Source organism: Eucyclogobius newberryi, unplaced genomic scaffold, assembly GCF_026437365.1.
Source record: "Eucyclogobius newberryi isolate DKJ021-1_F unplaced genomic scaffold, fEucNew1.0.hap1 SCAF_7, whole genome shotgun sequence".
Classification (NCBI taxonomy): Eukaryota; Metazoa; Chordata; class Actinopteri; order Gobiiformes; family Gobiidae; genus Eucyclogobius; species Eucyclogobius newberryi.
Window position 1 is genome coordinate 9367606 of NW_027316389.1, and position 22716 is coordinate 9390321.

Below are 22716 nucleotides of genomic sequence, written 5' to 3' on the forward strand. Positions count from 1 at the left end.
GAGAATCAGCACCTCCAAATCCGAGGCCATGGTTCTCGATCGGAAAAAGGTGGCTTGCCCTCTCCAGGTGGGTGGGGTGTCCTTGCCCCAAGTGGAGGAGTTCAAGTATCTCGGGGTCTTGTTCACGAGTGAGGGAAGGATGGAGCGTGAGCTCGACAGGCGGATCGGTGCAGCGGCTGCAGTGATGCAGTCGCTGCATCGGACCGTTGTGGTAAAGAGGGAGCTGAGCCGAAAGGCAAAGCTCTCTATTTACCGGTCGGTCTACGTTCCTGCCCTCACCTATGGTCATGAGCTTTGGGTAGTGACCGAAAGAACAAGATCGCGGATACAAGCGGTCGAAATGAGTTTCCTCCGCCGGGTGGCTGGGCGCTCCCTTAGAGATAAGGTGAGGAGCTCGGCCACACGGGGGGAGCTCGGAGTAGAGCCGCTGCTCCTCCACGTCGAGAGGAGCCAGCTGAGGTGGCTCGGGCATCTGTTCCGGATGCCTCCTGGGCGCCTCCCTCGGGAGGTGTTTCAGGCATGTCCCACCGGGAAGAGGCCCCGGGGAAGACCCAGGACACGCTGGAGAGACTATGTCTCTCGGCTGGCCTGGGAACGCCTCGGGATCCCCCCGGAGGAGTTAGAGGAAGTGTCTGGGGAGAAGGAAGTCTGGGAGTCCCTGCTCAGACTGCTGCCCCCGCGACCCGGCCCCGGATAAAGCGGCAGAAGATGGATGGATGGATGGATGGATTATAGTGCAAATGTAAAAAGAAAAATGTGCTATATAAACTATTTGTCAAAAGCAAAACTGGTCAAAAGAAAAAAATGGACACTCTAAACTACTTCAAAAAAGAAGATACAACAACAAATTTAACCTAATTTCATTGTAAATTAGTTTAACAACAATTTTACATAAATGTAACTTGAACTGGGAAAAAATATAAACGAGCCCAAATCAAAAGAAGTAGAGCTAGATCTCGTTGAAAATAATATGAATTCAGTTTTTATCAAACAAGTTGAAGAATAGTTAAAACATTTAAAAGTAAAAAAATCTTCTGCAAATATTGATATAGATATGAAACTAGTTAAAGACTTTATCATGTACATTGTGAAGCCATTAACCTATATATGTCTTTAAAAATAGGCACATTTCCTGAAAGAATAAAAATGACCAAGGTCATTTCCATTTACAAAGTCAGTGATGGACACATTGTCCAACTACAGACCTGTTTCTCTCTGACCCCAGGTCTCCAAAATTCTGGAGAAATTCTTCCCACAAAGATTGACACATTTTCAAGAAAAAAACGAAGAAAAATAAATCAACCAAAATGCCAATAGTTGAAATGACAGAAAAAATAACCACAGCCTTCGTTCAGATGACTACAAATGAATATTTTTCTACAACCACAGCCTTAGAAAACAAAGAACATTGGAATATTTATTGACTTGAAAAAGGCCTTTGACGCAATTGACCACCAAACTCTATTAAAAATATTAGAGCGTTATGGAATCAGAGGAACAGCAAATAACTGGATTAAAGACATTTTTACAAACAGAACCAAATTTATTCTTGTTATCTATGAATGACATTACCAGAGTCATTGAAAATTTCCATTTTCTATTTGTAGATGAAACCAATATTTTTTTGTTCTGGAAATGATATTAAGCAACTCTTCCACACAAGACATCGAAAAGATTAAAACCAAATTCATCACTTTTAGCAACAGAAAACAGATACATCACCATAGCTGGTGTTTAATTGGAGCAGGTCTATGACAATACATTTTTTGGAGTAACAGTTTATCATGAATTGTGTTGGCTACCTCACGTAGCACATGTCACATCAAACACGTTACAAATAAATCATTGGGATTATTGCAAAACGTCAAATACATCATAAGTCCCAAAGCTATGCATCGCTTATATAATGATTTAGTGCTGCCGTACATGACATAGTGCACTGAGATATGGGGAATATAAAACAATCTTACAACCAATCGTTACTCTACAAGCATGTGCTGTTTGTCTCAGTAAAAGCAGGACACCCATGAGGTGTTTATTACTTCCAAAGTTGTCAAATTGAATAACTTGGGCGATTATAACATTTCCCATTTAATGTATAGGATAAAAAACATGGTGTTTCCAGACTGTGTCCAAATGAAACAAACTCCGTATGAACTTAAAGAATCATTTATTTTTGCAAAACCAAATGTTGGAACAAAGAAGTCTGTCTGTCCAAGAATGTGTGGAACAGTTTAGAGGATTTGAAGTGTTGCACTTCGTTGTTTATGTTTAAAGAATGTTTAAACTTAAAATGATGAAGTCTTATCAAGCAGAGAAAAGTATTATATATTTACATATTTCCTTCCAGTTTCTAAATTGATGTATTACCGTATATTGAATTTTTGTTTCTATATGGATGTATTACATTCAATTTGCCCAGGGATGGCTTCACCCGATGCCTTTTTGGTCTTGTCATTTATTGAAATTACACATCCTGTCAATTTTATTTTGTTGACCGATATAAACTAAACTAAGCTAAACTAAACTCCTAGATCCAGTTCTCAAGCTACAACTTACAATAGACTGTCAAGTGCAGAAATTTAGTTTTGATTGCCTTATAACTTGAAAATGGATTTTGAAAATCCATGACTCTTGTCCAGAAACATCAAAATAAAGGTTAATAAGTTAATATAATTTACTGGACTTCTGACTTTTGTATTCAGATGAATGATAATCCCTACACATAGAACTTTACCTATGTAATTTCAATGAAAGACTTAAACATCATCCGCTCTGATAACTTGCTGTCCACTAGTGCTGCTCATACAACTCTATAATAAGCTCCAATAGTATGTGGCATGCTGCCATTGAAGGATACAACAGACACTTTTTTTCCTCTGAGATTGCTGAAGTCTGTGAATAAGGACCCTTACATCACATAAGCCCCTGCTCACAACAGGACAATAGATTCTCAAGATCAATCTGATGCCTGAACCCTGCTGTCCTGTGCTAGACCAGTGGTTCGTTCTCAACCTTGGGGCGTGACATTATGTCAGGGGGTCCCCAGATGATTGCCAGCCTTCAGATGCCATGGTAAATGTAGATTCAGATTTAATTTTAGATTTAAGGCAACTTTAAATTGCATTTTTCGTGTAGCCCATTTTGTGATTTTAGGGGTCCCAAAGCCAACGGTTCTTATTATGGGGGTTGCGACTAAAACCACTGAGAATCCCTGCACTAGACTACTGCTACTGCTCCTTCTTTTTGGGTGTAGAGAATGCCTTATGTCCAGATTACTATGGAAGCAGGCTCACGGCCTGTTAATCTCTAATCTCATGCAGTTACTTCAGGAGAATAACCACAAAGCTACTACAAAGCCTGATTGTCATGATTTAATAATACCACATAGCAAACTTAGTTTGTAAACGGTTTTACATTATTGGATTAAATACATTATCCAGTGTTTTGTTACATGAGCCTTTTTAGTAGCAAAGGACATAAAGCCCTCAATTTCAATAAGCATAAAGTCTTTATTAACAAAATGTCTGTACAGCGTATTGTTTATCTACATTGTGTACTATATATGTTTTACATGCTGCATTGTGCAGTACAGTAGTAAAAGGATGGTTGGTGTGTTATACTTGACTTGAAGCTGCGCGGCTCGTGCAGCGCGCGCCCCCGCGACTTGAACAACTGTGCGCGCTCCAGAGCGGCTGGTACTTAACACTGGCGTCTGTGTTTTAAGAGCTGGAGCACAGGACCACAAACCGACACACGAATGAACGGCAAAAAAGAGGAGTCCACCGTCGGCCAACGCTTCACATTTTGGCCAGTTTCTCTGCAGTAGAAGGAAGGATATTTAGTCCGAGGTAAGCGGGTGTGCCGAGGCCAGACGAGCGCTAATGTTCGAGTGCAGTGTGGGGGGAAAACAACAGCCTGGTGTAGCTGTAGCAGACGTTAGCTTCCGCTGTAGCACTGGGGATCATTGGACTAGCGCTGGCTAAAGTGGAGGAAAGCCGCTCAGAATCCCACTAGAGTTATCTCGAGATGTAAAGCGCACGACTGTCTCCGGTGTACGGCGTGTGGACGTGTTGTGACGAGTGCGTCCGGCTGTGAAGCCCCGGTGGACTGCATGCTAAACGCGTAGCCTTCAGTGATGCTAAGCTAACAGGGCAGTGGTTTAGCCTAAGCTACTCGCTCTGTGATGGTGCTTCGCGGAGAGACGGGGCCTTGCGGGGCTGTAACGATGTGTGCTAGTCCCGCCGGGCTCCGTCCTCTCTGTCTCTCCTCACAAGGACATATGCGTGTGTTTTTGTCCCGGGCTGGGCGGCATCGAGGGACAGAAAGCGCGACTGTGTTGTGATAGTCGGACACCGGCACAGACGTGGTTTTGTGGCGGTAGCAGAGGAAGTGATGACTAACTCGTATTTACACTCGGGGGGGGGGGGGACGTTTTGGACCGCTGTCAGTAAGAACTAGCTGTGTCTCAAAGGAGAGGACATTCTCACTGAGACATGTAGTTATTACAGTTTGTGTTGTGAATCAAAGCACAGGCCCGGTGAGAAGCAGCTTTGCCATTCACACGACATGGTCCTTCTTAGCCCACAAGCAACATCTTTTACTTTGCTAGTTTCTGTATAAATGCAGTGTTTACAAATGTCAACCACTTTGTATTTACCTGTGTTTTGTAAAGGCGGTCTCTCTTTACAAACAATTAGGAACTACAAGTGAGACTGTGTGTCTGTTATATATAATGTAAAACAATCTGAGCAGAGCAGAGTTAAACATGTTAAACACAGATCCTTCCTTTTGCAGAGTAGTTAGTGCACTTTGGGCTCACTTTCATATGTGGTGAATGTTGACAGATGCAGCTGTAATGAGGATTATGTCACAGAAGGAAAAGCCCATCTGCTGGAAATCCTCACATAAAAAGTAGTAAATATGTAAAGATGTGGTAATGCTTAAACACAACGGAATGTGTGGGGAGAATGATTATAGGAAAATATCAGAATTAGCATTTTTTTTCCTGATCAGCATTGCAACTTTTCAAAACTAATACAATAATCCTGTGCTTTTTTTAACATAATATGACAAGATTTGTAGTTGTTTGCAGTAGAAATTGTTAATGAAATCATGTTAGCCCAAATAAATGATAATGCAGCCCCTTTATGACAATGTAGGAGTGGCTGATATTGACCAAAACAATTATCTCAATCGCAATATTCAAACAATATTATGACAATCAAACAGAAATGTTACACCATATTTTCAAATGTATAAGCATCAGTATCAGGCAAATATGAACTGAATATAAAATTACATTCAGTTCAAATATTCCATATACCCGTATGTTGAAGTCTGAAACACTTATTACACTAATGTATAACTAATGTGCTTTTTATAGCAGTTTAAAAACAAAATATTTCAGTATTACAATTTTACGTACTATTCTCAAAACCACAATCACCATATTCTCATTATTTTATCTACCCACCTCTAACTGTAGGCCTTGAATTGCATTTTTTTCTGATTGAGGAACCCATGGAAGAACATAAAAATCACTTCCAAAGTGCTGCATGCTATTTGATCAAAATACACAAAAGTAAAATGAAAGTTTCATTATAAAGGTGTGTTTGTGGGGGGGTTACAAATTTGTGATTTGCTCACACATTTTGCTTCTATTTACATTTACATACTTTGTTATATTTTTAGTTTTCTGTTGTGCGTTTTTATGACGCCTCCCAATTTCAGTTGAAATGGGTTTTTGAAATTCCTGAACAGTCACAACAAAGTAAGGAGGTAATACAAAGCGTCTGCTGACTGATGGGGATAAGAGTGACTCGGGCTGACGTAATTCTATCTGTGATAGCAAAACCAAAGGGACTCCCTGTTTGGTTAATTCTCCTGTGTGAGTGTGTGTGCATGTGTGTGCATGTGTGAGTGTGTGTGCCTGTGTGAGTGTGTGTGCATGTGTGAGTGTGTGTGCATGTGTGAGTGTGTGTGCATGTGTGAGTGTGTGTGCATGTGTGAGTGTGTGTGCATGTGTGAGTGTGTGTGCATGTGTGAGTGTGCGTGCCTGCGTGAGTGTGTGTGCATGTGTGAGTGTGTGCATGTGTGAGTGTGCGTGCCTGCGTGAGTGTGTGTGACTGCGAGTGTGTGTGACTGCGAGTGTGCGCGCATATGTGTGAGTGTGTGTGAGTGTGTGTGCATGTGTGAGTGTGTGTGCCTGTGTGAGTGTGTGTGCATGTGTGAGTGTGTGTGCATGTGTGTGTGCATGCCTGCGTGAGTGTGTGTGACTGCGAGTGTGTGTGACTGCGAGTGTGCGCGCATATGTGTGAGTGTGTGTGTCTGCGAGTGTGCGTGTGTGTGTCTGCGAGTGTGCGTGTGTGTGTCTGCGAGTGTGCGTGTGTGTGTCTGCGAGTGCGTGTGAGAGTGTGCGTGTGCGTCTGCGAGTGTGCATGTGTGTGTCTGCGAGTGCGTGTGAGAGTGTGCACGTGTGAGTGAGTGTGTGTGTACCCGGCTGTAAAGCTCTGTTTACAGTTGAGGCTGAAGGTGTGAGTTTTTCATGTGGAGTTGGTATTGATATCGGCTCTGTGTGGCTTCTCCATGGCAACAAGCTGCTTAGCAGCACGGCCAGCTGAGTGTTTATCTGCTGTAGAAAATAAGGGCATCTACAGTGAAAGGCGGCACAGCATTACCAACAAAAGCATACGTTTGCTTTTTTCTGTGTTTGTTTGATATATTATGGATCATATCGACTGGGAGACGGCTTGTTTCATACTATTCATGGTTATGGTAAGGGAACACCTTTTGATAAAGTTTAAAGGATACTGGGGATGCTATATTCTCTCCTGATGAGTTTGAATGCAGTGTATTTTGTAAATGTATTACTGGTACTACTAATATTAATTGCATACATTGTCATTACATCCGATAAACTATTACATACTTTTTACAGAAAGAAAGCAAACATGCTATGTATTATAACTGTCCAAGTCTTGTAATTGGAAACCTTTTTAAATTGTTCACATGTTTCTTTGGCATCTATACACAGCCAGCAGCTCATCTTTGTGTGCTCGCAGTGGCACAAGGTGAGCTGCTGCCCGGACATTTGAAATGTAAATGTAGTAATGGGGTCTGTGTAGCTCTTTGAACACAGCCTGGCAGTTGTGTCGCTCCTTTGTCCAAAGATGTGCAAAGGATGTGCCACTGATGAACCCAAGGTGCTCCAGATGGCCCTTTGTACAATGCTGACCCATCCCTTTAACAGCCCGTTCAGACCTCCCCTTTAACAGCACACTGTGGCCACAGGCTGGTGTCCCCACGGCCCTCATCTGCTGTGTACGTCTCAGTAGGTGGACTGTGTGGCTCTTTGGGTAGTCGATGTGCTTCCCCTTTATGTCTTATATGGAGTAAGCTTTACATTTGGGGGGTATCGTCAGTGCATCTGTCTTGGTGGTTACGTGGTCATTAGCATTTATTCTAATTTAGTGTTAAACTTTTGCCTATGTATGTTGTTAAATGTCTTCCACAGTACAGGAAATCTGGTAATGGTGGATGTGAAGCTTTTCTTTGAGAGCTGTGTCTAACCACTGCTCTGTTGTTGTTTGTGGGGTTACGTCATTGACTCTAGTGTTGTGCATTATTGTACTGGGACAGTGCAAAGAGGGGGACCTGTGAATTTGTTTTTAATCATTTGGAACCTGGGACTGAATCTCTCTCTTTTATTCGTTCTTTCAATGTTTGTTTTCCCAGACCACCTTTTAAAAAGTCTAAAATACTGACCGTAAATGATGCGGACGCCCCCTGGTTTGGCACTGTATTTAGGGGTCGGACAAGATGGAGGTAAAATTGTGCACACACATAAATTTATCTTTGCTTCAATAAAGTTAACGTTTGACTAGGACATAAAGAGATGAGTGTCTCGAGCTGTAGTCTCAAAAAGTATTGTTCCAACGACAGAAAAAATATATCATTATAACATTTTCAAGTAATTATGTCAAAATCTCATCCTGTTTAGTCTTTTAATTGACATGTCTTCACTTTGAGAGACTGGCTCAGCTCCTGTATTGCATTATGTTCATCGTTATAATAGTTTTGCTGCTAGTTTTTAACATAAAATTATTCCCATTTGGTTCTGTTGTTGTTTCTGTGCTTGACGGGCCGTGTTCACACATCAACAACGATCTCCTGGAGTAACTCGCTGGCTCAGACATGTTTTGGTTTCACTCGGGCCGCTCTTCCTGTCCGCCGCACTGTTGTGTGTTTGGAAAAGGAAAAGGGGTGTGGCTTCTACTGCGATTGTGTCGAGGAACAGAGAAAAGAGAGTCCCGGGGAATGTTGTATGTTGTACAGCAATAATCCAATGTGATTTTGAAACCTTCTCTTGGCTGATTGCTAAATGTGTGTTGTAGTGTCTGGCACGGGTCGCGTCATCTTTATTAATTCATGCTTTTTTTGTACGTAAATCATAACATGTAAAAATGCGGTGTTTTGGAGAGTTTTACTCGACAACACAAAACGGAATGGAATGAGCAAAGTGGAGTCGACGAGGGCAATTGTGCAGCCCGCAGCCAGACAAGCCTGAAATCTGAGACGAGCACAGAGCCAGGCGAGGGGAGGGGGAGAATGTCCAGCTACAAACTATGCACCCACAGGAAGGAGGCGAAAAAAACAGTTCGAAGCACAAAATGTACCGAGATCAAAACTGGAGGCTGCAGATATGTCTTGTGTAGTTTAATAATAGGCTTTGCTTGTAGGACTGGACATGCACAATGATGAAATAAAAGAAACCGGGAGAGTTCAGCGCAGCACTCTTTGTGACTTTATGCAAACACGCCCCGCAGCCGTGACACGCCGCTCTCAGGAGGGGACACAGTTGCCCCGGTGTCCACGAGGCGGGACTTCCCCTTCTCCACTCCTGCACAGCCACAGTCCGGCAGAAGTGCTGCATGTGCTGTAACCAAAGGACTATTGGAACGACCAGTATCCGGGGAAGAGGCTTAACTCTAACTCTCTTTTTGGATTACAAGGACCAACGCAGAAGAGCATGTGTAGATGGGGAAACTTTGAACTTCCTGGAGGTTTGCTGGAAGCGGCAGGCTAACTCCATACACTACCATACATCATGAGTGTGTATTTGGAACGTCCCTGTTTTTCTCAGATTGGTCATTGGAACTTGTCTGCTTTTCCTGAGTCATCCTACGTTTTCTTCTCGTAGCAGTGGGACTCTGACTTTGGTCACTTTTAGAGCGGCAAAAAGTGTTTGCCGTTTCCATGGAGAGAGCCAAAGAAACATGGCGGCGAAGCGCTTCAACGTAAAGGCACTGCTCCTATGTCTTTGGTCCCAGTGAAATCGAGGCCAGCTAGTTTAGCGCTTGTAGCTCCGCCTTGGAATTCCTTTTTGTGTTTCCTGTTGTGCGGGGCCGGTAGAAGCGTGTCCAAGACGAAAGGTGAATAAAAAAAAACCTTAATGCACTTTCCTCTTTAGTCAGCATGAATGTTCTTGGAGCGCAGAGCTGAGGTGTCGTAAAGTGTCATAAATTCCTCTGCTCTGAGGCTTCAGCCCCTGGACCAATGGTGGTGTGAGGTGTGGGTGTGCGGTGGAGCGGTGTGACTGCTGTACGTTGTTCTCATGGTCCACTCTGTTCCCAGCCGCACAGGCGGAGAGAAAGGATATGTTTGTGTCTGGGCCTGCATGCTCGGCTCCCCCTCCACGAGGCTCAAATGTACTTGGGATGGAACAAAGTCACTCTACACGGCAGCGCTGTCTGCAGTGGAAACTTCTCCACAGCACCAGCTGAACTCATGTTTATATTGTGTCTCAGACTTGTTCGAACATGTTTTCGGTAGCACAATGGTTTTATACTTGGCACACTTATCAGTGGTGGTGCCCCCCCCATATCCCAAAGCATGCTACCAAGGAAGGTTATTTTATTATTTCAACATGGTGTTAAAAAGGAAGACAGATCGGGGCTGGACCTTCCTCAACAGCAGCTACAACTGACCATAATCGAATCAGATCTCACAATAAAAGCAGACATTTCTCCCACAGGCCGTCTCCCCTGAACTATACGTCTCTGACCATTTGACATCATCAGACAATGGCGGGGAAATCTAATCCACTATCCATTAAGTTTAGTCTGCAAACAACATTGATTTGTCATAACAATTCAACCACTACTCGACCAATCAGAAACTGATGCAATCATCTGAGGAGCTCAGGTGGCTCACCAGTTAATGACTTTGTTCTCCATAATGAGATGCCCTCATCAGGAGGAGCTCTGCTCATGTGGCGTTCGAAGGTGACATGTCTAGTTTTAGAGTCCAAAAAGTCAATTTACTGATTGACCACATGTCCAACTCAGTGTTGTAGATGCTGTCATAAATTACACTCAGTTCAACTCCCCACTCTTGATCCTCTTAAAATTATTGACATATTTTAATGCTGCACCAGAGAGAATGGAATCACTTATTGAATCCACTAACAAGGCTCCATTACAAATAAATAACCCGTCATTTAGGCTGCTGTTCATTGATCTGTGTAAATATTGCAACAAAGCTTTAGATCATTGAAAGGGTTCATCATTGTCCAGTGGGTTTCCCCCGCTCACTGCTGGACACACCCATTCTGGCTCCACTAACATGGCTCCTAGAGTGTGTCTTTTACATAATGTGTGTGGTGCACCTGTCTCGTGATCTGCTTGTTCACGTGGTGGTGTCGGGTTCATGCAGCTGAATATGATATTATATATATATATATATATATATATGTGTCTTGTGTTAACTTGTAGAAGCTGCAGAGGTGTTTTCAGATAAGAATAAATCAATACAAATGAATGTTTTAAGTGGCCCACCTGGAATATCATGGTAATCATGGCTAACATTGGTGATAAATCGAGTTAATTTGATTAATTCAAGACTTTAAAAATCCACATTGTGAAAAATGGTTGAATGGAGGTCACCTGCGCCGTGTCCAGCCGTGTGCACGGAGCGTGTTCACACCTTCCACTATTTTCAAAGAAAGGACTAACTAAGGCCACTTAATTAGAGCTGCAAATTGGGTCTTTGAGGGGCCGTAAGTAGTTTAATTTGTTAAAGTTATGAATGTATTGTTCCTTCGCGGAGGACGCAGAGTGCAGGCAAATTCAAATGCTCTGAACTTCCCTGAACAGAGCAGCAGTGGCTGTGACTGATTCAAATATTAACGTAATTGTCAAGTGTGCCCATATCGCCCCACTAAAACAGAACATGGGGGGGGTCAAGGGGCTCCCAAGACACTCCTATTAAAGGCTCTCAAGGGTGCACAGTGCTGCTGTTGGGAGTCGGCCCTCAGAAAACTGTCTGCTGTTGAGTTTAACATGGCCATATTGGAATATATGGGTTTATACACTGATACATATTCATCCTTTTAATCCTAGAAAACATTTAACCCACTACTTTGAGTTATTTTAAGTTATTTACTTTTAGATGTTGTGGCCAAAACGCGCCCCTCAAATAAATAATGACGTGTCTGTGATCCCAGTGCATTATGTGTAATAATGCCACTAACATGATGGGGACCCTTCACTTTTATGAAACTGAACACAAACTTTTGGTTTCCCTTATACACACTGTTGTTATGGTTACGACTGTGCCCACATTGACAAACGCTAATCTCAGACCGGATGCTTATGACTGTTTTCTCTCTTTTCCAGAGGTCCCCACATTTCAGGAGAAGACGAAGGCCTCATTTGGAAATCTTATGGACGAAGGTGTGTACTGAGCCCATTTCTTCTGTCCGGACACAACTCTGAAGTGAAATGCAGTATCTACAGCCACAACAATACCAATCATTACAGACACATAAGTGCTACTTTTATTGTTTTTACTTTATTATGTCCTGCAATGGGACTTTTCCTGCCCCAAGACATGCACTGTGAAGTTATACAGTTATTTTGAATTAATTAATGAAAGAAATGGAAATGTCAACTGTTTTAACCATGAAAAAGAAATCCTTTGTCACATCAAGTAGCCGTTTGTATTTCTTAAGTCTAGGGCCCGACTGATATATCATTCAATATGGAGAACTATCAGCCATTGTTTAGCTGATATTCCACCTGGTCAAGTTCTACATTGTTTTAAAGCTTAGACTCTTGTGCAGTACCATTTCTCTGTGCAGTAGTTTGGTTGTGTGTCTGAGATGCTGTAGTGTAGCTGAATGTAGCTCCAGGTGCTCCTGTCTGTGCTTTCTGACCATTCTCCACTCTGAGGCCGTGCTGGATTTAATTACTCTGATGGGATTTATTTTTAAACAAAGATTCTTGTCGGCTAATGTTAGCACGGGTGCGTAGCTATATTCCCCCCTTTTCTATGAACGGGGGAACATGGGCACCTCCTCAAATTGATTGAATAGTCTACTGGTTCAGGTTCCCCAATAGTTGTACATAAATGTGTGGTTTTACAGCAGAAAATATAGCGGCATATAACCCTAACCCAGTTCTCTGGGACCATGGGGCTGACCCCCGTTAGCACACATGCGGCTACTGCTTTACTCAACAACAACATTCTGGATTATATTCACTACAAACAAGCGTTTGGAGTCTGGATTAAAAAGGAATCTTATTTGTGAAGAGTTGGATCTGAGGTGGCCTGTTTGAGTGTCCATTTTGCTGCTTCGGTTCTTTCTTTTGGCGCTTTAGCTCATGTGATGCTACCACAACTGTGTAAACATTGCCTCGGTTCGCTCATTGGCTACTGAAAATTGATTTTGGCTGTGTACATTTACAGGAGTCACATTGACATGTAAATGTGCAGTGAAAAGAGGGAATGTTTGCATATTAATTACCGGAGCGCACATGCATTATCAGTCGACCGTATGCCTGTTACAGACCGCGGCGTCCAGAGCGTCCAGTTTACTTTCAAAGTCTATGTAAACGCGCGTCGGACGCGTGCTGCGTTTTCCGCGGTGTGATTCCTGCGTTTGGTTTCAAGAAAATTGCAATTTCCCATATAACGCTTCTTACAAAATGCGGTAATCGAAAATACAATTACCGTACTTTTTGGACTATACAGTGCTCCTGAAAAAAAGCCGCGCAAACAAAATTTACGAAGAAAATAGAACTTGTCCATATACAGGCCACACCAGTCAATAAACCGCAGGAGCCCACGTTGTAACATGAGATATTTACACATAAATAAACGTGGTAGTGATGCGTCTTTTGAACCGGGGGTCTCACGGTGCACCTGCAGTTTGCTGCACTGCAGGACTAATTTCTCAGTGAATTTGAGTTGGATTGTAATGAAACACACAGCATTTTGAAGTTTAACATACAAAGAACACATCACAGCTGTCCCTACTGTCCCCTCTGTCCTTTAATACTCTGTGGGAGCTGACTTATCTGTGTCTTCACATCTGGTTCATCTGATCCTGAGCTTGTTCTTATCGAGTGAGAGTTACATTGTAACATGAGATATTTACACAGAAATATGGTTCATGGTCGTGATGCAGTGTCGTCGTGATGCAGTGTCGTCGTGATGCAGTGTTGTCTTTTGACCCGTGAGTCACGTCTGGCCAAGAAAGTCTCATTTGACCGCAGCATGTTGTGCAGATCGCCGTATATCGCATGTCCGCGCTCCGAGTGTGTCTTTGTATTCTGCCGCGTATAAATTCACTTCCTTATTGGACTAATTTTTCTGTGAATATGAGTCTGATTGTAATAAATAAAATACTATGTGTCCCCTGGCGTGTTTATGTAAAGCGCTTTGAGTGCCTTGACGATAGAAAAGTTCTATTTAAATTTACCTTTTTACATCTTCTTCTACAGTGTGTCAAAAGCTTGCACTTCCTGTTCGATTGCCTCCCAGTGACCGTTAGCCAGTCAAATCTATAAATTACCTTTTGTAATGACCGCAGGGTTCAAAGCGTGGGAAAAAAGTAGCGTCTTAAAGTCCGAAAAGTATTATAATTGTCTTGTGTTCAGAATATCTGCTCGTTCTGCCGCTCAATACCAGCAAAGCCACTTTGATTAACTATATCTCATTTGTGGCACAAAAGCTTAATATATTCTAGTAATGTACATTCTTGTCTGGGCAAGGTAGTTTTGTGTAGAAGTAATAATTGTGATTTCAGTTATGAGCCAAATAATTGTGGTTATTATTTTTGCTGTAATAAAGCAGCTCTACTAGAAGTTTGAATAATGCTTCTTGAGATTCACCAAAGTTGTATTTAATTTGCGATTATGTAGTGGAGGATATTCATTGGAATAGGAACACAATGTGGGCTTTTTTGGTTTTGCTGTGACCCTGACCTTCGTCTTGCTCCAAGTCCAGAGCTAATTTTGTCCCACTGCTCCTAGCTCGGCTGTTAGCATGCTAGCCATAAGAACGTCTAATAATAGCTCTGGGTGGCATTATCTCCACCACAGCAGGCACTACGCTGCCAAGCGACGGATTCTCCAATGATTCACTTCTAGATGAAATCACACACAGTGTCATCTTGTTTATAATGAGTCAAAAAGATGAACACATTTTTAATTGTAGAAATTGTGCCAGTAAAGATGATGGATCTGTTGTAATCCTGTTGCAAAGGGCTAATGAGCCACTTTATTTACAGTTCTAATTTCAGTGTTTTTGAGGAAGCTGCTGCTTCCAGCTATTTACATCTGTACATGATGTTTTTGGCCTTGGCAACTCTGAGGAGGAGGTCTGAGGAGGAGGTCTGAGGAGGAGGTCTGAGGAGGAGGTCTGAGGAAGAGGTCTGAGGAAGAGGTCTGAGGAAGAGGTCTGAGGAAGAGGTCTGAGGAAGAGGTCTGAGGAAGAGGTCTGAGGAAGAGGTCTGAGGAAGAGGTCTGAGGAAGAGGTCTGAGGAAGAGGTCTGTCTTTGTCCAACCTTTTCACTCTCTCCCTCTCTCCCACACTCTCTCTCCCACACTCTCTCTCCCACACTCTCTCTCCCTCTCTCCCACACTCTCTCCCTCTCTCCCTCCCTCCCACACTCTCTCCCTCTCTCTCTCCCACACTCTCTCCCTCTCTCCCACACTCTCCCTCCCTCCCACACTCTCTCCCTCCCTCCCACACTCTCTCCCTCTCTCCCACACTCTCTCTCCCTCTCTCCCACACTCTCTCTCCCTCTCTCCCACACACTGCTGCTGCATCTGTCTGTCCCCTCCAGTCATGTCCTCATTTGACATGTTCTCGTGCTCCTTTTGCTTCCTCTATCAAATGCGGGCCCTACTTGTGATTTTGCTCTCCTTTGTGATGATTACTGCCCTCCAGATATTTTCCAGTCTTTGTTATTACCACCTTCATTGACCTACTTGTGTGTCCATTCAGAGCCTCCATGCCATATTCAACTACACACTGTTTACCAAAGGAAATTTACATCTAAAGCCAGTGTTGATTTAGGGTTTAAGTTTTAGTTTTCTTTTACAAGAATCCCACGTTGTCGAATGTGACCGAACCTGCAGTACTTGACTCTGGATCTTGTTATCTGTGACTAATATACTACTGATAAAGATGTAGGGCTGCAACGATTACTCAAATAGAGAAATTTGATTACAAAAAAGCTTTGATTTTTATTTTATTGCCTCGATGATTTGTTTAATTTCCGTATTTCATTAAAACACAAGACTCTGTTGTGCGCACGGAACGATGGTGAGGACGTACATTCTCTGAGCACTGAAGCCTCAACTATAAAGGACAATGACGACGCGTGCTTGCCCTTATGACGCGGTCTTGCCCCACCGCCCGTCAGTTTGGAGATTGGAGGAAAGGATATAGTCTGTACTAGAGCTAAAAACTGCGGGAATCAATCAAAAAAACACTCTGGGTACATATATGAAGCACAAATAGCAATGTAAGAAGGTTAAAAGCTCTGAAAAGTCGATTTTGCATGTTATGGGACCTTTAAGTAATGATGAGGGAGCACACGTTTCTTTTTTTTTCTTTTTTTTTTTTTTAAGTCTCAAGTTTCCCCTAATTGAGTCAAAATGCATCTTGTGACACACACAATACCCTGATTTCTTCTTTGTCTTTGTTGAAACAGAAATGAGTCGTCAGACCGCCACCGCGCTGCCCACAGGAACCTCCAAGTGCCCCCCCTCCCAGCGCGTGCAGACTCTGTCAGGCACCACTGCGTCCAACAGTGACCTGGCCAGTCTGTTCGAGTGCCCTGTGTGCTTCGACTATGTCCTGCCCCCCATCCTGCAGTGCCAGTCCGGACACCTGGTATGTTTCCTACAATTCAGGATTAAAAGAAACAAAAATCCAACTATTGTTACCAATACAAGAAACAGAATGATCATTCCACTGTTGTGCTTTCAGTCTGTGATATTGAGCCCTAAAATGACAGAATGCATTCAGAATCTCATTGTGTGTTCTGTTGCCAGGTGTGCTCCAACTGCAGGCCCAAGCTCACCTGCTGCCCCACCTGCAGAGGGCCCCTGGGCTCCATCAGAAACCTGGCCATGGAGAAGGTGGCAAACTCTGTGCTATTCCCCTGCAAGTACGCGTCATCGGGCTGCGAAGTCACCTTACCCCACACCGACAAGACGGAGCACGAAGAGCTGTGCGAGTTCAGGCCTTACTCCTGCCCCTGCCCCGGAGCCTCCTGCAAATGGCAGGGCTCGCTGGACGCAGTCATGCCCCACCTGATGCACCAGCACAAGTCCATCACCACACTGCAGGTCAGCCTTACAAACATTACAACTGTTACCTAACCCAATAGACCCGAGCTCCGCGGCCCCGGACATGTGAGCTGAGCCGACAGCCTCTCACGCCGCTGTGGGGCCGCAGAGACCGGGGTCTGAACCAGAGGGCGTATCGGGACAGGCTCCTCACATGTGAACCGGGTCTGCAGCAATCCGATACAGAGGAGAGACATGGGATGCTTTTATTTTGTGAAAATCACAAGATACATTAATAAACTTGTTTTGCCATTTCTGCTTCATCACTACAATTACAGTCACAAGCATTGTTTACTAATTAATACAGTCATAGATCTCATTGCTGGATTAGACCTAGGTTGTGTCATGGGCTAAATCAGCAATAAAAAAATAAGTTGCCTGAATATAGTGTAGGCATAATATGATCTACCAGTAATTAAAGGAATAATGGAGGAATGTTTAGCCGATGTGAGAACTAAAGCGACTGTTTGTCCCTTTTAAAAAATGCGCATGAGCACACTCACCCTCCTCCCAAGAGGCCGCCTCCCATCAAACCTCGTGCAATAGCCCCGCTGCTACACGTGCGTTTATTAGCACAACGGATTGCATCGCAGCTGTCGTCTCTGTGTTCGAGCTCAGAAGAGACGCTAAAATGCAATCTTTCTCATCATTTTTGTGCTGTAACTGAAGGAACTCTCTAAACACACCGGCATATCCACCACGCATGCGCAGCCATGGAAACGTGCTGCTATCCTGGGAACGAGGCTGCAGGTGTGCAGTAGGATGCAGGGAATGATTGACATGTGGGAGAACTACTCGGCTGTCCACGCCACGAGGAAATGAGACACTGATTGCTCGCCAAAAATCCTCTATTATTCCTTTAAAGGTTGAATGGACGATTTTTTGGGCCCAAATTTTGGTCTCATTTCCTCGTGGCGTGGACTGTCGATTAGTCCTGTCACGTGTCGATCATAAAACGCACCTACCGCTCACCTGCAGCCTCGTGTGGCTCGTCCCCACGAGCATCTATCATAATATAGTTTCCTCAGTGTACGGGACAAAATGAAGACGGAAATCTACGGGAGACGAGAGATGCGATGTGATCTGTCGCGCTAATAAACAAACGCACGTGTGTGTTGTTTCAGTCCACACGGGGGAGTGGCATGTGCACTTCTGTCTCAGTTCTCAAATCGCTGAAAAATCGTCCATTGCGCCTTTAATTAGACATATTCTATGGCCAGTGCTCTGATCCGAAGGTCGGCAGTTCAAATCCGACATCGCAGCTGTCTCATATTTATTTTTCTTGGGCAAGACCCCTAACCTGCCTCCCCCGTGTGAATGGGTGAGTGGTTCCTTGAGCACCTTGAAGGTAAAAAGGAGAACAAAATGAGAGCCGCCCCATGTTCTGTGTTTTCAGCCCTGCACTTTGTCCCTCATTTTGAAGAGTACAAACATGTATTGAATCGTGACACCTGTATCGAGAATATCGTCGCGCCCCTTCACACCACGCTGCAGCCTCTTCACACATCTCGTATTAAGTTTGACCTTGTTTTTCAGGGGGAGGACATTGTGTTCCTGGCCACAGACATAAACCTTCCCGGGGCTGTGGACTGGGTCATGATGCAGTCGTGCTTCGGCTTCCACTTCATGCTGGTGCTGGAGAAACAGGAGAAGTATGACGGGCATCAGCAGTTCTTTGCCATTGTGCAGCTAATTGGGACGCGGAAGCAGGCGGAGAACTTTGCGTACCGCCTGGAGCTGAACGGGCACCGGCGCCGACTCACTTGGGAAGCCACGCCGCGCTCCATCCACGAGGGCATCGCCACAGCCATCATGAACAGCGACTGCCTTGTGTTTGACACATCCATTGCACAGCTCTTTGCAGAGAACGGTAACCTGGGCATCAACGTGACCATCTCCATGTGCTAAGGACTCAGCCCACTAGGGTGAAGCGTTACTGACCGCTGGAGGCCCCGGCCTCGCAGTGCTCTGCCTCTGAGACAGACTCATGTGGAACTGGACTGTCTGTGGGCAGCCCGAGCCCAGGGCCTGATGGGATGAATGAATGTGTGGATGGAAGGATGAGTGGACAAACAGAACTGTAGAGACTGCTCTAGGTTTGTCAAATCCACGTCTGTGAGACTGGTCCACACACAAACTGAATTGGCGCTCAGTCGGACTCCTATCTCTGAGCGGCCTGTGCTATTTTTTTTTTACTAGTTAGCAGAGTAGCTAACTTATGATCCATCCTCTTGCTTATAGTTCTCAGTACCTCCTGTATCCAATGGTTCACCACACTTTAGGGCTGCCTTCAGTTAGAGCACACTTCCCTCACTGGATTGGCTTTTTGGTTCCAAAGTGACAGGCTCATGAAGCTGAGGCGTGGAACCCTCACTTCACACTTATGGCTCTAGATCTTCACTCGGCCGCACCAGGACGGCCAACACGAGGGGAACGACCCGACACGCGTGAACATTTACTGTGGTATTGTAGACTAGAGATGGATGTCTAGTCCAGACTCAACAATGAACTGTCCTCACACACTGGTCCTCCGCCTCAGAGACACCTCTGTCACTCTCTAAAAGAAGTGCACTCCTTCCCCTGAAGATTGATGAAGTGAGTTTGTCAGGACCTTAAAGAACGAGGAAAACACTGCAATTTTGTTCAAACATTTTGCTTTGTGCTTTGCTCCTATCACTGTTTCTTTTGTCTGGGACGAGCCTCCGAGTGTACTGTACATGTGTATGTGTGAGATGGACACTTTCCCTATTGTTCTTTTTCTTTTCTGCGTCTCTTCTGCCAGTGTTGCCCCCGCCACTGACCGACTGACCGATCACCCAACCAGGAACGAGGGACAATTGTACCGTTACAATGTTGCTATCGTTATTAAATGGAAAAGTTATCATCATAATTATAATTTTTGTAATAACTTTTAAAAACAAAAAATAAAAGGCAGTTGTAAAACTTCAATGTTTGTAGTTAAAAAGCAAATTGTGTTGTTCTGAAGGTTTTGTTTTCGGATTGTGTTCCTCTTCTCTGTCTCTCTCCGTTTGTGTGAAGTTTGTCAGTGAGGAGGCGGGGCTTTCCTCACCATGTCACAGCACTACTTCACCTCTGACCTTCTTCTCTTTTAATTTTGTCAAATAAATCTATCTTTTTCATAACCAGTGAGTGTCTTCTCTTTTATTTATTCAAATGTATAAACATGTGAGAGAAAAATATGTAGACATCCACCAAAAATAGAACAAAAGAGAAATCGTGACACTATGAGCCCAAAGAAATGTCCCAAATACAGAGTTCTGAAATCCAGTGGGACGGTGATGTCATAAATTGTCTGTAAGGCTTTATTGATCTCAGTCCAAACTTTGCCTCCTGCTGCCACAGCCTCTCCAACAGTCTGCGTTTCCCTGTGAGTAATGGACACTTTGACATGGGGTTATAAAGAAACCAGACACACTTTTCCAACAGAATTCCCTCCAAACATGTGACTTTGTGGTTCTCCAGTGAGATACATATACATAATACTTTCCCTCTCTTCATCATCCAGAAGTGACCCTCTCTTTCCCATTTACCCTTAATGTAATCAGTGGCTGCCCAGATTGTTAATACAACTAAAATGTATATATTCCCCTTGAAAGTTCTGATTTATAAGCTTAAGTAAATATTTCAAACGGCTATGATGGTCATTCATTCAATTTCCTGGTTATTCTTGGTTATAATGACTCTTTATTGTCAAATACGTCATATAAAAGTCCTGTCTCTCCAAGTCAAAGGATTCTTACAACACGTCAAATCTTTCCATGTGATTATCTTTTACAATCTGATGGAAAAACCTTTTGTTATCCAGACTTTAAATCTCAAATCTGTGCCGTTATGTGTAAAACCTTGGTCACACGCCATCCAGTTTTAAGATTTTAACCTCTTTATTTAGGTTATATGTTTAGTTCTTTCCATGTCGTAAGCACAGATTTCACCCGAGGGTTCTCCGATCCCTCCGAATGACTCGATCGTTTTCATCTGCCAGTACGGCCAGAACAGGAATCCCCGGCACAACATTAATCTCAATTAAGCTTCATATTCTGGGTCACACCAGAAAAGCAATGTTCTGATTTGAGCTGAAATAAAGTAATTTTTGAGACAAGATAAACCACAGCCTCGTTTTTCTTTTGATAATGGTAAAGTTTTGAATGGGATACGGGTTTCTTGCCCTGCCGTACAAGACCGTTTCATTCCACTCATCAGTCGGCTGGGAATGGAAATTGGAAGAGTCTGGAACAAATAGAGAAATCTGCGTAAAACATATTTTTTTTATGGTTTCAATCCTTTGACTTAGACTCAAGTATGGGACTAAAGTCAATTTTTTATTTTGCTCTTCTGACGTAACGGGGAAAATTGAGGATGTCTAGAATGGAATGTATATCCTCCTCTTTTATCTCAGGAAATTCTAAAGAAATGTTTTTGATGGAAGGATTCAAATACTTAAGATTGTATTACTTTGCCTGTTCCATATTTTTTACACATTTCTTCCGCCGTGTTGTTTTCAGAGTTTCCAGGATAGTTTAGTAAATGTTGGTCCACTCTCATAATATCTGTGTTTGCTAAATAGCATTTTCTTAACTACTTCTCTTCATCTATTTCATCCGGACGGTCCACTACATGATGACCAGGGCAGTGTTTCTCAAACTGTGGCTGCCTCTGGTGGTTCGTAGGGCCTTTTGCAGTTTGAGTATTTGTTTTATTTATTATTTTAAACGTTTTTTATCTGTTTTTGGGTTGACCATTACTTAGAAGCAGCTTATCCATGGTTTATGCTCATGTTCGACCGTGTTGTGCCCTAAATTAGGCTTCATATGGTCCAGGTCTGGAGATGAAAACACAGGGGCCTTAGGCTTTCTGTAGTTGGAAAGTTGAAGAAAAAAGATTTTTGTCAAGTGTCCAGAAAACTACAACTGAATTTTTTCCTGCAGTGGAACACACATGATGAGGGATTACGCCGACCAGAATTGTGTAATGTCAGAAATATGTTGCAGAAGTCAACTGTAGTGTAAAAACAAGGCTTGGGTGGTTCAGGATCACAGTAGTTTGCAGTGGACCACTCCTAAAACATGATGTCATAGTCATAGCAGCCATGTGGGAGTGTCCTGCCACATGTTCTGGGCCAGTTGCCAGCCCCTGGGTGATCATGAGCTCAAAGGGTGAGAGGGCCCTGAGGAGGGCTGTGGGGTCTCACACGCCACTGCTTCAACAGCCACCGCACTAAAGCCATGACCCAAACCCCACTGCACTGTAAGTAACCCGGAACTGCAACGCCCCCTAGAGGCTAAACATAAGACTCACTCTTCAATTCTAAAGTGAAAGAGGAAGCGTTACTAGACAGTCTACGTCTAGATAAGAAAACATATTCTTATTATTTCCATAAAAATACAAATGTACACTATGTGCAGGCGCACTGGGTCTGCTTATGCGCAGAAGAAACATCTGTGAGCAATACTTAAGATAAGATAACCTTTATTTGTCCCAAAAGGGAGGCTCAGATGTGGATCAAGGCCTCTTTTGAGCTCTTTGGGACGTAGAGCTGATCCTTGAGAGGACTTAAGTGTTCCAAGAGTTTTGATGTGTCCAAGGTGTCTGGAACTCACCTGCCAACACATGTGATTAGTACACATGGCAGTAGTTGGTGTGACCTTATCCAGGCCACACCAACAGGAGGAGATGTGAAACTTGCTGCTTAATTCTGTGAAGGACCCCAAGTTGAGCTGACCCTTATGGCCATCTCAACATTTGATGAATTTGTATCGCACCACACATAGGATGGAGCCCAGCCACATCCTATCAGGGGGTTTTGTGGAACTTCTGGTACAGTCAGAGGTGAGATTGCGTTACTGATGAGCAAACGCAGGCAAGGCAAGTTTAGAGCACAATTCATACAGAAGGCAATTCAAAGTGCTTCACACAGCAGGAGAAAAATGGAGTAAAATCACACAGACATGACAGAAATCATAAGACAGTTTAAGACCTAAAAGAGAAGAGTGCAAAGAAAACCATCTCAGTCATATTCACAGCTAAACAAAACTGTTTTAGCTCAGATTTG

The 22716-nt window shown here is 43.5% G+C and overlaps 1 protein-coding gene across 2 annotated transcripts; it reads left to right on the forward strand.

Moving 5' to 3' along the window:
• Positions 1 to 3659: 3659 nt before the first annotated feature.
• siah1 (siah E3 ubiquitin protein ligase 1) lies at positions 3660 to 19789 on the forward strand. Of its 2 annotated transcripts, none has more exons than XM_072434756.1 (5): positions 3660 to 3851; positions 11679 to 11735; positions 16007 to 16188; positions 16350 to 16646; positions 18183 to 19789. In XM_072434756.1, exons 2-5 carry the CDS (start codon positions 11726 to 11728, stop codon positions 18552 to 18554), a joined length of 861 nt encoding a protein of 286 aa, XP_072290857.1. In that variant the 5' UTR covers positions 3660 to 3851; positions 11679 to 11725; the 3' UTR covers positions 18555 to 19789. The 2 variants fall into 2 exon arrangements, with proteins under 2 accessions (XP_072290857.1, XP_072290856.1); XM_072434755.1 differs by lacking the exon at positions 3660 to 3851 and adding an exon at positions 9230 to 9434.
• Positions 19790 to 22716: the final 2927 nt, after the last annotated feature.